Source organism: Manis javanica, chromosome 5, assembly GCF_040802235.1.
Source record: "Manis javanica isolate MJ-LG chromosome 5, MJ_LKY, whole genome shotgun sequence".
NCBI classification, from domain to species: Eukaryota; Metazoa; Chordata; class Mammalia; order Pholidota; family Manidae; genus Manis; species Manis javanica.
In genome coordinates this window covers 139,204,236-139,219,827 of record NC_133160.1, presented here as the reverse complement: position 1 = coordinate 139,219,827, position 15,592 = coordinate 139,204,236, and the positions used below count along the sequence as shown (strand labels likewise).

At 35.7% G+C, this 15,592-nt stretch overlaps 1 protein-coding gene across 6 annotated transcripts in view; it reads right to left on the bottom strand.

Moving 5' to 3' along the window:
* Positions 1-15,592, bottom strand: part of ATP8A1 (ATPase phospholipid transporting 8A1) — a 222,501-nt gene that overhangs the window by 34,225 nt on the left and 172,684 nt on the right. For all 6 annotated transcript variants that reach the window (XR_012131751.1, XM_037002854.2, XM_037002856.2 and 3 more), the window contains 5 exons: positions 10,933-11,007; positions 10,706-10,828; positions 7,380-7,458; positions 2,489-2,550; positions 173-229 (listed from right to left, as the gene is read on the bottom strand). Coding sequence is in view for 5 of the 6 variants with exons in the window: in XM_037002854.2 (XP_036858749.1) it covers positions 173-229; positions 2,489-2,550; positions 7,380-7,458; positions 10,706-10,828; positions 10,933-11,007 (396 nt within the window). In the remaining variant the exon portion in view is untranslated. The remainder of the gene's footprint in view (positions 1-172; positions 230-2,488; positions 2,551-7,379; positions 7,459-10,705; positions 10,829-10,932; positions 11,008-15,592) is intronic.

Here is a 15,592-nt window from a genome sequence, read left to right as displayed (position 1 = left end):
TTACTCAGTGTTTCTAAACTAGACAACTAGTATCTCCGCCTCCCCTCTTCCCCCCACCTAACCACCTGTGGAACTAGGGTGCAGGCATACATAAAGTTAGAATGAAAAATAACCAAAAAATTGGTGATAACACCTAAGTAAATGTCTTGGCTGTGACTAGAGATACGCTTACCCATGTCCAGGATGATGTCTCCAGTCCAGCCTTCAAACACACAGTTATTACCACAAACTGAGACAAAAAGGGAAAATGTTAGTATACTGTATAAATATGATAGTACATCAAATGATTGAAAGTGAAGTTTATAAAGAACGGATGTCTCTGCACCAGCCTACAGGACTGGTAGATTATTTATAGCTTGCCTTGTACGTAAAACAAGCAAATAAACAAGTGAATTAGCTGGATGGCTGAATGTTACCACTGGGGCCAGTCCGGACTGCTACAAGAAGCATCACACTTCTGTCGCTCTGCCCTGCCTCTCCCCTTCACAGGCAGGTGGCTGCTGAGCATGCGTCTGCCTGCTTCTTGGAGGATTCATTAAGAGTGACGGAGAATGAACACCTGTGGTAACCTGGGTTTTCAGGTGTCTGTATTTTATATCAATGGTAACACTTAAAAGCCCCTACTTTCTGAATGTTAAAAATAGATTTTAAAGGTAATATAACTGGATATTTAGAAATCTAAACACTTACTTTTAAATTTACTTACTTGAAACCTGTACATGAGAATAGAAGAGCCTGTTACACCCTCCATGATGTACAGACTCATCATCTTCGGTAACTATGCTACTAAATCTGAAGTAAAGGAACCAGGTTCAATGAACTGCCCAGCGTTTTCCACAGGACAGCATAGTGGTTAAATGAACTTGTCCTGCAGTCAGACTATTTGTATTCAAGACTCCATCATTTGCTAGCTGTTTTGGTTAAATAACAGGCAAGTTACACAACATCAGTGTCTCAGCTCCCTCATCTGGGACTGATAAAGCTTATCTACATCACAGGGTTTTGAGTGTAAAACACTAAGAACAGTGCTTAGGGTTGCACTGTTACCTATTTATAATTAATAATAAAATTTTAAATATTGTTAGTAGTCAAGGGATCTCTGGGTACTTTTGTTAGTTTGCAGTGACGGAAGTGTGATGTTTGCTTAGCATTGGTGAGCAACAAGTTCTTGAAGTGCCTAGTCCTACTTTTGGGCACTTTAAGGGTTTGCACAAAATATTTGCTTAGATGCTTCCCAGTGAGGTTGTAAAGTCTTTTTTTTTAGATTAAAGTGAAGCATTTGAGCTTTTTTTGGCAGGATATTTAATGGCAGTTTAGCATATTAATCTGTACAAATAAAACTCATATGAAAATGCAAATATTAATTAACCTAAGCTATATAAACAGTTCTGAAATAAGAGATACAGTCTGACATAAAATTTAAGAAAAACACCCTCCTGAGACCTGAGTACTTTAATTGTCCCTAGGAAACTTCTATAACATATACTAATTAATTTCTAAACTTACTCTATCAAGGTATTTACTTATTTCTATTTTGTACTCATGTGAAATGGGAACAAGTCACCAGCCTCCCATACATATTTTTCCTTTGTTACTACTTCAGTAATGATGTCAATGGAAAGGAGATATGCCCAGAAAATCTTACTCACTCTGTTACTTAATGTCCTTAACATCATACCATTTAAACGCTTGATATTTCAACATCATATCATGGTTTTTTTTACCAGCCGAGTTTGCCGCACTGATAGTCACTGGTACTTAAACCAGCACACTGCCCCCATTCGGGGTCAAGGAGAAGGACACACAGGTGGAGATAAAAGACCCCGTCTGAGAATTCGGAGTTGAAGGTTAAATAAAAGATAAAATTTAGCTTTTATCAGATACCAACTTTGTGACTAGGGCATTAGCATTCAAGTAGTGCTTTCCCTTTTTAGGGAAAAACGTTTTGAAAAACTATTTGTCTCCTTATGGCAGGAATGGGCTCACACTCACCCGTACACCCTCCCCACGCATTTGGCACAGTGGCTTCTGTATCTTGCATGGGTGAAGTATTCCCAAAGAGTGGAGATTTCTCTCCCATTTTAGTTATCATGAGACTGCAGGATAATTCCTGGTTTAAACACCCAAGAATAGAATGATAATATTTGCCATAGGTTCAGGAGAGCAAGAAAATATTAATAAGGACTGCAAAATAAAATTGAGCAAAAAGGGACAAGGAAGAGAAAAAGAGCAAATGGGAGCTGAGGGGCAGAGTGAAGAGGGAATACTGAAAATAACCGCCACCGAAGTCTATAAAGTCAGTGAGCCTAACTGACATTTTAATAACCTAATATAAAATAATCTCTAATAGTCTAACACCTTACTTTATTTTTAAAGGGGAGGCTAAATAACCCTTAAATCCAGAAATGTTTTTAAATCTGAAAGTTAAATGGGCACGTATGAAAGGATTTGATTTTATATACAAATTAGGCAAATGCCCTGCACTCACAGTGTAAACAAAGTTTCCCAGCAGCAGATAATCGGAGGTCTTTCCATTTCCGAATACAGTACCTGTATAAAAGGAAGAGAGGCTTATTAGAAAAGAAAATAAATGCAGTCTTTCCAGAATCTTTTCAAAGATGAATCAATTTAGAAGTGCTGAACAAAAGAAGGGGAACCAAGGGCCACAAAATGGAGCCAGACGTAGGGCTAATTAAACAAAGAACATTGTGAGTCTCACAAAGTTGCTGTAGACATGGGTCACACATCAAAAACAAATTTCTAATAGCCAACATGAAGAAGGAAACCTGATTTGTTAACCGTCAGCGTTCACAAAATTAAAAAAAAAATCATACTAATTATTCAAGCAAAGCTTAATGCTATGGGCACTAAGGCATTCTGACAGGAGAAGGCATTCTGAACCTGTAATGAAGAGCTTTGTTAACATGCACATGAGAGTCTCAGGGAGCCTTCTTACTATCTCCAGTGAAGCTGTTGGTGTCGGACCAACTGGGATTCAAATAAGTAAGTCACAGAAGGCTGAGGAGCACTAATATGATTCCAGGCATATGGCTCTTTGAAGGTCTGGCTGAACTCAGGTGTATATTTTAAAGTACTCTGTAATTCCAGCAATGATTAACAAATGTGGTTTTAGGTGAAGGGAGTGGCAGCTAAGAAACAAAAATCACTATTACTGATAAAAAAGAAAAGACAATTAAAAATAACTGGATAATTAAATCATTGACATTATTGCAAAATATAAAACCCATGGTATGTGTAATATTTTATTTATGCACATATTCAACAATATTTATTCAGAGCCTTCTGTGTAAGGACAAAATATGTTAGAATAAAGCATGTGACCAGACAGGGAGGGCGTCAGAGACAAGAGACAAGATGAGTTCTGGTATGAAGAGAAAAGAGTCCAGTGAGTTAGAGACAGAAACCAGGCTTGGTTCTGTTGCTAGTAGGGTCACCTTGGGTTATTTACAGTTAATGTTCATGGAATTCCATTTCTTCACTGAAAGGTGGAGTGAAACTACCTACCCTGGAGGGTGAAGTTAAAATGAGGTTCCATATGCAAAGCACCAAGCTCACGCCTGGTGCACGACAGACGCTCTGTAGTGTGAGCCTTTCCTCTCTAAAGTTTTCAGTTAAAAGTAGACAGGAAGGGCTGCTTAACAGTCAGCCCCACAATCTAGGAGACTGCCTTCTCTATGGGGGTAATGCCATGATTAAGGACATAGGGTCTGATGTGCTACGTCTTATGGGCTTCTTGTAGACAAACATACAAAGGTCTGCAATTAATCTGCACATTTCCATGGAACCAAATTAACAAGCTCAGAAATCTACTAAGTAGCTGAAAATATCTTATGATTGCTTCCTGAATTCCATGCTTCAACACTTAACCAATGTAAACAAGTTATCAAAAACAATCATTCTTGGGTCCAACTAAGACTTCTATTCACAACTGGTTCAAAGTATTTTGTAATTCCAGAGATTCATTTCAAGCTCACATTGAAGAAAAAAATTAAAATATCTTTTGATATTTTTTGTTGGGTTTTGTCAGGTTTAGCATTTGGATGATTGAAGTAAATCATTTGTTTGCATACCTCCTCCTCTCCAGACCCCTTTACACTGAAAATTATCGACAATCTCCCAAATCTTTTGTTCATGTTTATATATATTGATATTTACCAAGTTGGAAATTAAGAGAAAAAATTAAAAACTATGTAGTGATTTTATTTAAAAACAATATTTTTGAAAGCCAAAAAAGGTGAGAAAATTGGCTGTTTTTTAAATTTTTTTAAATTTTTAGTCTTTTTAACTTCTAGCCTAATAGAAGGAGCTGGATTCTCATATTGTTCTGGTTGAAATATATGGGAAATTCAACTTCACAGAGAGATGGGGGGTTATAAAAGAAAGGAGTATGTTAGTAATCTTTTCTGATAATTGTGGATATTCTTTGATACTCCATCAAAATTCAACAAGTAGTTTCCTAAAGAAGAAGAGATAGTTTCTTAAAGGTTAGTTGCAGTATGGAGTCTGAAATTATATCAGTGAATTTTTAGTACTCTATTCCATTAAAATCCACTGGTCCACTTCACATTTGAATGGATCTTTTGCCCACACGATTCTGTAACCTCATGAAAGCAGCTGGTCCAGCTCTCAACACAAACAATCCCCAAGGCACTAGAGCTATTTGGAATTGCCGCCCTCTGGTATGCAGCAGCAGTGCTTCACGCACAATTTCTGTTTTGTAACAGAATATTAATAAGATGTATACCAAGTTTCAAGATTTAATGGAAGTATTAGTTTTACAGTTGTCTCCAAGGGCACTCTTAAGTGAAACTGGTTTTTGTTGTTCTTTTTAACGAGGGCACACAGCAGTGAAGAATATAATGCCTACTAGCACAGTGGTACCACTGTCTGTGCTAAGGTACCAGCGATTATACCCCCCGTTTGCTCTTGATAATATTATACAAATTTTGAAACGACATTTTGACCTCATGTACTTCAAAATGGTCATGGGTATTTGCTGGTGCCTCTAGGTCATACTTTGAGAACCACTAGGCAAGTGAATAAATGAGTATTCAGCTACACAACATAGCATGCTTATTCTAGAAAGCTAGGAAAACAAAAACCTCTCATTTAAAAATTAAAAACAAGGCAAAAAAAATGATAAAACCCTCAACATTAGAATGTTAAAATGCCATTTATGCTACAGGCCATTCACATATTAAGAAGAGGAAACATGTGCTCTCTGGACTCAGCTAGATTTGGACCCCACAGGGAGCACCCTTGTGAACTGCCTCTGCTGAAGCTGGTTGGCTCGGGCAGTTTCCCAGACAAATACAAAAGGAAGCGTAGGATTGGCTCTCCAGAAGCTGGAGTGCCTGGGGGTTCCTTTCAAACCCTGTCACTGCCAAGGTGTTTTTGATGCTATCTGATTTGAGATACTTTTGATATTAAGTTCCTTTGTTCTAGTTTAGAATGGTGAAATAGTGGCTTGTAGATGGACATGCCTAGTCTTTCATACGTATATTGATTTTGCATTTTGAAAATAAACTTTACCTGGAAAACTTGTCTAAGGTCCTGCATTGTACCCTGGATTTTTTCATTTTAAGTTAAAAAAAAAGAACTTGTATTCTAAAATTTGTATAGGCAGTATCAGTAGGAGACCATGAAATATATTTTTATTATTACCAAAGTATATATAATAAAAAGCACAGACCGTAGTATACAGCCCAGTGAATTGTGATGTGTGTATACACTTATGTAACCATTACCCAGATTAAGATATCAAACATTCCCACTAATTCTTTTCCTCTTCACCTATTTCAGCCACCCCAACTCCTTCCCCTCTGGATTCTAATATCCATGGCTCCAAAGAGTAATAATTTAAACTCATCAACTGATAAGCAGATAAACAAAATGTGGTCTATTCATACTATGGAATATCATTCAGCCATAAAAAGGAATAAAGTACTGATTCATGCTGCAATACGGATGAACCAAGGTCACACAGTTTATGATTCTATTTATATGAAATGTCCAGAACAGACAAATCCAAAGACACAAAAATTAGAGGTTTCCAGGAACTGGGGAATTATGTGAATGGATGTGGATTTCCTTAAGGGGTGATGAAAATGTTCAGGCATTAGATAGTGGTGACAATTTGCACAATTCTGTCAATATACTAAAACCCACCAAATTGTATAACAGAAAAGAGCCAATTTTATGCTATGTAAATTATGTCTCAAGAAAAAAATCCACTGTGGTTCTCCTGGCCCACTGGGAAATATTCTATACTTTAGTTAGATTTTCTTACCACACTCATTTCCATGGCCTAGAAAATGAGAAGTATTTACTGTTGTACTGGCAGAGCAATTAATCAAGAAATGAGATGAAATTGTCTGATTAGGACATGAAACCACTGCCTTCTCTGTAACATGCACTCACCCTACTCATGCCACATGCCCTTGTTAGCTCACTGACAATTTACCGACGGCCTATGACAATGAGCTGGGCACTGTTCTAAGCATTATAAATACAACTGTAGGAGAGAGGCACCTTGTCTGATTTATGTTTTGTAAGAATAACTTTGGTTGCCTGTGCAGAATAGACTGTAGGTGGGCAAGAATGGATGGACAGCACGCTCTTCTGTTGGCAATCATTAACTCACAGTCAGTGAGTATGGCTTGGCTTCTAAAGGGCTGACAGATCCTCTGGTGGAGCAGAGGTACTGAAGGGTCAGCTGTTGTCCTCAGAATCTTAAGGCAAGGTCCACTCCGGGACAGGGCAGCACCTGCTTGAGCAGCACAGGGATCCCTCTTCTAAAGTGGCTACTTAATCATTTTTATGTGTATAGGAAATTCACCATGATCCTATCTTTCAAAACTGACAGGATAAAAATCACTCCCTCAAAACAAGCAGAAGAAAAGCTTACACTTCAAGGCCAACATAAAACCTTTTTAAAAATTTCATTGAAAACATTGGCTCAAGTGTATTTGAAAATACTAGCATGTCTGATTAGGTTCAGTATAAAGAGTTTGATACAAGTCTCATAGGTATAATAAATAGACTACATAAACTATTAGCAGTATTGTTTTCAAACTATACATCAAAAGAGGAAAAAAACAGCCCTAAATTTAACTCTCTGCAAGTTTGGAAAACATGAGGAGTAGAGAAGAAAGGCTTTGCATATATTAAATCACTTTGCTCCCAAAGGAATAATAAAGATCTTTAAAGTGTGTACAACTTTTGAATGCATGTATTTTAGGTTAAGGAAAATACTACAAAATGAAACCCGACTATAATTTCTAACATATATTGACAATGAGTTATTTTTCTAAAATAGTAAAAAGTCATCTCTTAGAATTCATATCCTTTCTACTTACCATACTGAAGGGCTTTTAGTGGAAACCAAAACAGAATAACTGAGTGGAAGAGGCCATTTAAACAATGAACCCAGAAAACCTGAGGGAAAACAAAAATCCATGAGAACCATTTGTGATAAACTAGCTCTGTGAACTCTGACCTTTCTTTTTATCTATGAGCTAGATTCACAAAACGTGTTTCTGTTGGGCCACCACTGTGAATTAACAGAACTGACAGACACTTTCTGCCTCTTAGACCTTCATGGGTCATTTATTTATTTTTATGTTTCTCAAAATGTTTTTTCAGCTTCACTGAAATTTTTTTCTGCTTTTTAAAAACTAAATATTCAAAGTCTAAATTTCTGCCTGAAAAAGAAAAGAAAATTTAAAACACACACAGATGCTGAAATTCTTTAAGTGGGACTATTTTCATAATTACAGAAGAAGAGACTTTGGAAAAGGTTATAATTTGGTGAAGTCACGGATTTCTCTTTCTCATGTGCAGTAATGGTTAAAACATTTCAATGGTAAGGATATAATACATTCTCTCTCTACACACACACACACACACACACACACACACACACACACACACACACACATTATACTAAAAATAGCAAGTATAGCATTTAAGTTAGATCATTTCTTAAAGTATTATCACTAGAGCTGAATTTTATAAAAGGCATTCACAATTAACACCTGCCAACAAATTTCATACAGTTATAACATCATTTCAGGGTTATTACTTTCTTTAGCTATTGTATTTTAAGAACAGGAGACCATATATCATTGGTCCTTTCTTGGTAGCATTGTTGTGAAAGATTAAGTTATAGAAAAACTTTAGGATTCTTATGGTCCTTTGAAGAGCTGTAGTTTTACCATTTAAAAGTGTTTCTTGCAAGCAAAACTTAACGCTGAATAAAATTGGCATGTATTAATAGTTTTAAGCTGTTCAAACAACAGAAATTAAGTTGCCTGCCTCCCCAAATTTTCCACTGTGATCTCAATCTCCTTTGTTAGTTCATGCAGCCACACTGGATTGTATGATCCAATTTACGCTCCAATACATTACACATTTGAACTTGTGTTACTCATTAACCTTTGTCTCTTCTCCTCACTATGTCATTACCACAAGTTTTTATTTGACAGAAAGCACAGGTGGGTGCAAGAAAAATTAGTTCTACTTTTCCATTTTCCTGACCGATACTTATTGTCACATGCTAATCCTTTAACCCCTGTCATGACCTCAGAACCTCCGACCCTTTTTACCATAACAAACATAATCATCACCATTCAGGGCAACAATGCTTCTACACTGGGGACCCACAGCAACTGCTGTGTGTACAACTATGCATTTTGCAGCCATTTGTCCCTGAATTTTAAAATACTTTTTGGGATTTAATCAAAGAATTTTTGCTGAAGTCATTAGAAAAATCCATCAACCCTGTAAAAGATGTTGGCACCCTGTGTGTATATATTCAAATGGATGCAGAAGTTGTATAATCTATTTGAGTTGATCTAATAACTTTTAAAAATACATGGGCTTTGCAGATTATGAAATACTTTGCAAACAACAAAAGAATAGCAAATGATACCAGGAATGATGTTTCCACATTAAAACTATATACTATTTTTCCTTGGCCACAAAACTATATCCAAGTTGCCATGTGCATAGGGCATGACAGAATGGGACTTTTCAGGAATGGCTTTGGGTAATCCTGTGAGGATCAATTTATGTTTATAACCAAGAGTATCGTGGCCAAGTTTGCAGCTGGGAAGTTAACTCTCTGGAAAACACTGTGGAGCCTGAGCTACAATAGAGGGAGACCTGTGGCTGACATTGATACAACTGTCCATGTCAGCAAGAATTACGTTACTATGGCGGTAGATTTGGAAATTTCCTAGCTCTCAGACCACATTTTCAGGAAAAACAAGAACTCACAGTCCATTGTGTCTGCCCGACTGTGACTTTCCACTACTTAAAATACCCAATCATAGGTAATGGAAAACATTACAGTAAGGTGGTAGAACTGAATCCAAACAGGACATTATACATTAAAAAAAAAAACCAAAAAGAAAACATTAAAAAATAAAAGCACAGACACTACATATTATGATAGTAACAGTTTTAAGAGACCACTAAAAATACTGAACCAATGTATAAGTCTAAAAACCATTCATTAAAAAAGAATTAACCAAATCAGTTATTTAAAACAATGCCATCGTCAAGCTGTGCATACACCTGGACATGGCTGCACAGTGTGCTTGTGAAGACTTAATCTCAGAAGATGAATGACATCCCGGCAGTAAACTTGGCACTGGCATTTACAGTGGGGGGTCAGAGGCACTTGAAGCACCTGTTGCCTTCTGTTCACTGGGAATAAATGTCATTCAAGAGCTTTATGAATTAGTAAATACTAAAAACATCCTACATTAACTGTCCTAAATCCATTAACAATAAATTTAGGTTATATCTAATTATTAGTAACCTACCAATAAACATGCACTACAGTAGATGGAAAAAATTCCATGAAGTTGTATTGTATTTGTTGCTTTTATTGTGGTTTCTAATGGCATCTACCTTGAGTGTCGTAACATTAAAATTTTTTTTCCCTCACACTGAACAGAAACCTGAATTACTAACAAATACCAGTGGAAACACTTTATATACTGGCAGGAAAGAAAACTATGTGGAAAATGAGTTATTTGTATTGTTGGGAGGAATAAATACCATGAATCACAGAGATGACATAATCCATGGTGTGTCATGTAAGATATAAACCCAGAACATGATTTTAGATAAAATCTTGAATATCTTGTATTTAAAATTTTATGGCTTGGAGATACTGAGTATTATGAGTAAATGAATTATTTCCAGAGGCTATAATTTTAATATCCAATACAAAGAATCTAATACTCTAATGATGATAAATGTTTTATTTCACAAAACAATAATTAGGAAAAAGTGACATATTGTATCTTACCCCTTTACACATGTACAGACAGTCCTTGTCAGTCCCGGATGACTGATGCTGTGAGAAATGAGCATTTCCCCAGAATACCCCCAAAGCAGAAAGTCAAAGGGCCAAAGAAACTCAGGTCTGTCTTCCAGACCTGGTTTACGGCTGCCTGGCACATCCCAGGTAATCGCGGTTACATTTTAATTTTATAACAAAACAAAACAAACAGGCAAATCTTAGTCCATACCAGAACCTTAGGCAAATGTGACCTGCCACGGCTGGCCCTCTGGCGTTCCCTCCTTCACTTTGGAAGACATGATACCCCCCAGCAGTAAAGCAAGTCCCCCTCCCCTGCCCCCGAAAAAGTGCTGGGATATCGTGTCCTACCTTGGTGTTGAAGTCCAGGGCATTCTGAGATGTTTTGTATAATTCAGGATACTTCAACATATTTTCTTTTCTGCATGATCTCTCGAATATTCCAAGAGTTAAGGGAGGCATTGCTGTAAACATCTAAAGTGCATAAACTGGTCATTACACCAAGCAGCCAAATGCAGGGTTAATGTATACCTCAAAGTATTCAGAAAAACAAGAATAATCAAATATCCTAAACTTACCACATTATAAAGACCTATACACCATCTCTCAAAGAGGATCTGTCCAGAAAAGCCATTCACAAAGGCAAACCAGATCTAGGAAGAAAAAACACAAAATCCACAAAATCAGAACACAGAAGCATAAACGCATTGCTCAGACTCTGGTGAATAGTCAGCTGTTGCATAATAGGGGCATTAACATATTATTTTCATGACTTTCTTGAAAAATGGCATTTCTTTGCTTTTTTTTTTTTAGTTGAAGGGGTGCTTTCATAAGATATTTGTTATTTTAGGCAGAACTGGTTCTACTTATTGAATGAAAAAAAGGATTATATCAATAGGCAATCACAGAATTAAAAAATTAAATATAACCTTGTTTTCTAGAAGGCACTCTAGGGAATTCATTTTACATCATAAAATTTTTAGCTGTTCAATTTCCTCTGGAAATACTTATCTCCTGGTAGTTAAAGATTATTGTTGTTTTTATTATAAAATAACACTAGTGTATTTAGAAAATAAAATGATTTTCTGTAATAAATACAACCACTACTTATTTTCTTCTGCACTGTCGTACTCATATAGTTCACTTATATACATTCACAAATTTACCTTACTGGAAACCTCCTATACATGCTGTCACAGGTTCCCTCTTAACATTATATAATACACATTTTCTTAAGTTGTTAAATACATAAAATGCTGTTAGTGGATGTATATTCTCTACAGTGTGGCTATAGTTACTTTTGGACATTTAGCTTGCTGCCAGGTTTTGCTGTTATACCTAACTCTGAACTGAATATTCTTGTATGGAAACCCTACACATCTCTATTTTCTTAGGATGAATTCTTTCTTTTGTCAAAACAGCTTCACTGAGGTACAACTGACACACAAAACAACTGCACACATTTAGGTAGCAATCAGGTTAACAGACATATCCATCACCTCCAAAACTTTCCTTGTTGTCTCCTTGTTTTTATTTTTGTTTTTGTTTGGTGGGGGGAATGAGTGCTTAGAATTAACTGATAAAAATAGATTAGTTTTTTTTAGAGTTCTTGATAATTACAGCCATCAGAATGTGAAATTTGAATTTATATATGCAAAATATTTTGTAACTAAAACTTACGTTCTGATGAAAAACTTCACTAATACAGCATTATGTTCTTATATATTTTGGGATACTCTGAAAAACAGAAACCTTAACTTTGAATACAAAATTAAAGGGCAATTTAGAGAAACTTTCTCTACCATGTTTAAAACAACTGAAAAATTAAAGTATTACTAAAATCGATAGTATCTACATTTATGTTTTGAAAAGGAGATCTAAGATGTAATTAAAAATCAAGTTGATCTGGAAGAGTAAAAAAATCTGGCCTGGCAATGAGATTACATAAACTCATACACGAAACCAAAACATAACAACAACAAAAAAGCCTGTAAGAGGAAAGCAGTCTTGCTGTGCGGGTCAAGTGAATTTTTGAATCAGAGTTGCAGGGACTTTGCTTCACTTCACGTTTCATTTAACCTCATTATGGAAGCATGAATTGCTACAAATTCACCATTTATCAATATGTACCCAGGCTGGTCTCCCCATGAACAGCTTCCGTGCCCACATTGATTTTTTTCCTTTTTATAGTGGGAAGGAACGATTGAGCATATATAAAAACGAGTATCTGCTTCATGAGATGGAAAAGAAAACAAAGGAGCAATAGCACATGAAAAATAAGTCCAAATCGTGTCAGGGTTGTAACACGCATTAACAACAATAACAAAAGCATAGAAAGCTGAGTCAAATCTGAAATTCTGGCTGCATTTTTAAGAGGAAAAATTTGAACATTTGCTCTAGACTAGGAGCCAGATCATTCTTTCGTGCATGCAAACATAAAAATAATTTAGCATCTTCATGTGAAATCAATTTTATTCCTTAGGGTGGTGCTGCTGACTTCAGACATTTTTTTCTTAAAAGCAGAAGTAGACACAAGTTGACAAGACAGACTTTCATGCTATTGTGTTTTCACATTTGGCCTTTTTGAGATGTGGATTATGTAAATACATATCTGTGATACTCTGGGTGATGGTAATGCTGTCCCCGAAGACAACTGCAATCTACAGCAGTAAGACATGCTAAGAAGCTCTTTCAGATTTCTTAGGGTATGATGGAAATACAAAGAATTTTTAAACACAAACTTTCAAATTATGGCCTCACTAGTCTACGAAGATGCAGTCCAATCTTTGTTGGTCTAAAGAAAGCTGAAGCTACATGCATATCAAATTTGTCTAACGGATATGACTTGGCTTAAAGATTATGATCATAAATGCATTCGCAATCAATACTGCATACTATGGGAAAATTATGTTAATTTGTGAGTAAACATTTGTAAATGTGAATGGTCTCCTAGCTTCTTTGTATGCAACATTCAGTGCTGACTTGAATATTACTACGAACTTGAAATTTAAGAACCTCTCTCAAATCAATAAATTTTTACAGAAAGTTTCAAATTCGAAATAATTTACAAATAAACCAATGTCTGCACTCAAAGTTTATTTTAAAATGCATAAATTAACCGCTTTATGTCAGAAATTTTTAAGTGGAAAACTACCAACATTTTTATTTCTTTGCTTTTCCTACTGAGAATAAGAACATGTATTTTATTTTATTATTTATTTTATTTTATTTTTTGTGGAGAAGAAACCTTCATAGAAGGCATTTGATAAAGGCTATGTATTTTATTTATTTATTTATTTATCTATTTATCTATCTATCTATCTATCTATCTATTTATTTATTTAGATATATTTAGGTATTAATATACAATCACATGAGCAACATTGTGGCTACTAGATTCCCTCCATTATCAACATATCCCATTACAGTCACTGTCCATCAGCGTAGTAAGAAGCTATAGAGTCACTACTTGTCTTCTCTGTGCTATACTGCCTTTCCTGTGCCCTTCTCCCTCACCCCTACATTATGTGTGCTAATCATAATACCCCTTATTCTCCTTCTTTCTTCCTTCCCACCCATCCTCCCCAGTACCTTTCCCTTGGGTAATTGTTAGTCCATTCTAGGTTCTGTGAGTCTGTTGCTATTTTGTTTCTTCAGTTTTGGCTTTATTATGGATATGTTTTTAGAAATTCTGTTCCTGCATTAAAAAAAATTATTCTAATTTCTTTTTTTTAAAAGGGAGACATGACCAGAATAAGAACAGAGCCTTTCAAAATAGTACCCTAACCTTCACACAAATATTCTGGCATTCAAGTTCATATATCTGAAAGGAGGAGATCTTTAATAGTGAAGAAGTGCTCCAAAAGGCTGATTTCCAGTTAGTCTGAGATTTGTGGTTAAAAGATATATTAGAAACATACCTCAACTAAATAAAACAACATCTTAATCACTACAAACACATAAAAGTCCCTCTTTTGACTCAATCAAAATCATGGATTGCAAAAAGAAAATTACATTAGTTCCTCTGGGGAGGTACCTAGAATATTAAAATTCACAGGAAATCCACTATCTCAACACAACATGCTGGGAAAAAGTATCACCTTGTGGACTTTAATCAAAGCTCTGAGAAATTAGAGACACTGCGCTGTTTTGGGATCTTATCAGAAAACCTGGATACAACCAATTGTTTGAAAGTAAAGTTCTTATTTTGCTGGGAAGGAATCAGGTGTTTCAGAGAAATAACAATAATAAAACACTCTTTAGAAAGAGCCAGTAATTTCAGTGAACACCTAGAGTTGCTGCTGGGCAGCCACTATAAATAAGTGCTTTATATTGCCACCTGCCAAATCTGTTTATTTGTTTGGCTGTAATTTATGGCAATGGAGTAGCTAGAGATAGTGACATTCCTGGCAACGTATCAATGGAAAAAGTAGTTTCTGCAGATAATCTATAAAACCCATAGTATTCCAGATTATTCCTTTATTAGGGAAGAAACTTCAGACCTGCCTCTGCTGGTATTATTTTCTAAGTTCCACGTCCCAGTAGAGGCGTGGTAGTTAAAGCTTCACAGACATTTTCCTGATGGAGCATTTCTGCATATTAAGCAGCAGCTTACAAATAGTCAATGAGTTCTCTGCTCCCACGCCTGATCAGCACAAAAAACTGAAAGGAGAGATTTGAGACTGGCAGTTGTCCTCACTAGAGACATTCAATGATGTGTTTTCTGACTATTCATTCACAGTATTGACATGAGTCATTAACATCTGCAGAACTTGTTTTAGCTGGCGAAAGTTGGGTATCTGGGAATTGATTTAAAAGGTCAATTCGTTTCCAAGATCGTTGAATAATATTCAGAATATATTTCCATAAAGTGCTAGAAGAAAAATAACTTTAAAATGAGATTGTCAGTAAAGTTTAGGACTTACATCCTTTTCAACATGTAAAGAATTTGATCAGTGCTAAATATCTCATGAAGAGGTTTTAAATTCAAAGAAAGCCAAGTGAAATGTAGGGCTAATCAACCACAAATCACGTCAGTCTGAATTTGAAACAGAGCGTGCAGATTTAGTTTCTCATTGGAGTTTTATATATTTTATTTTCCCCATTAGTACATAAGTTTTGGCCTCTTCATTGTTGATTTTCAAATAATCTGAATTTTAAAAAGCAGCAAGTTGAGTACTCATTTCATTTTACAAAATTAAATTTTTGTAAGCAGATTAATTGCTGCCCATGGCTTTA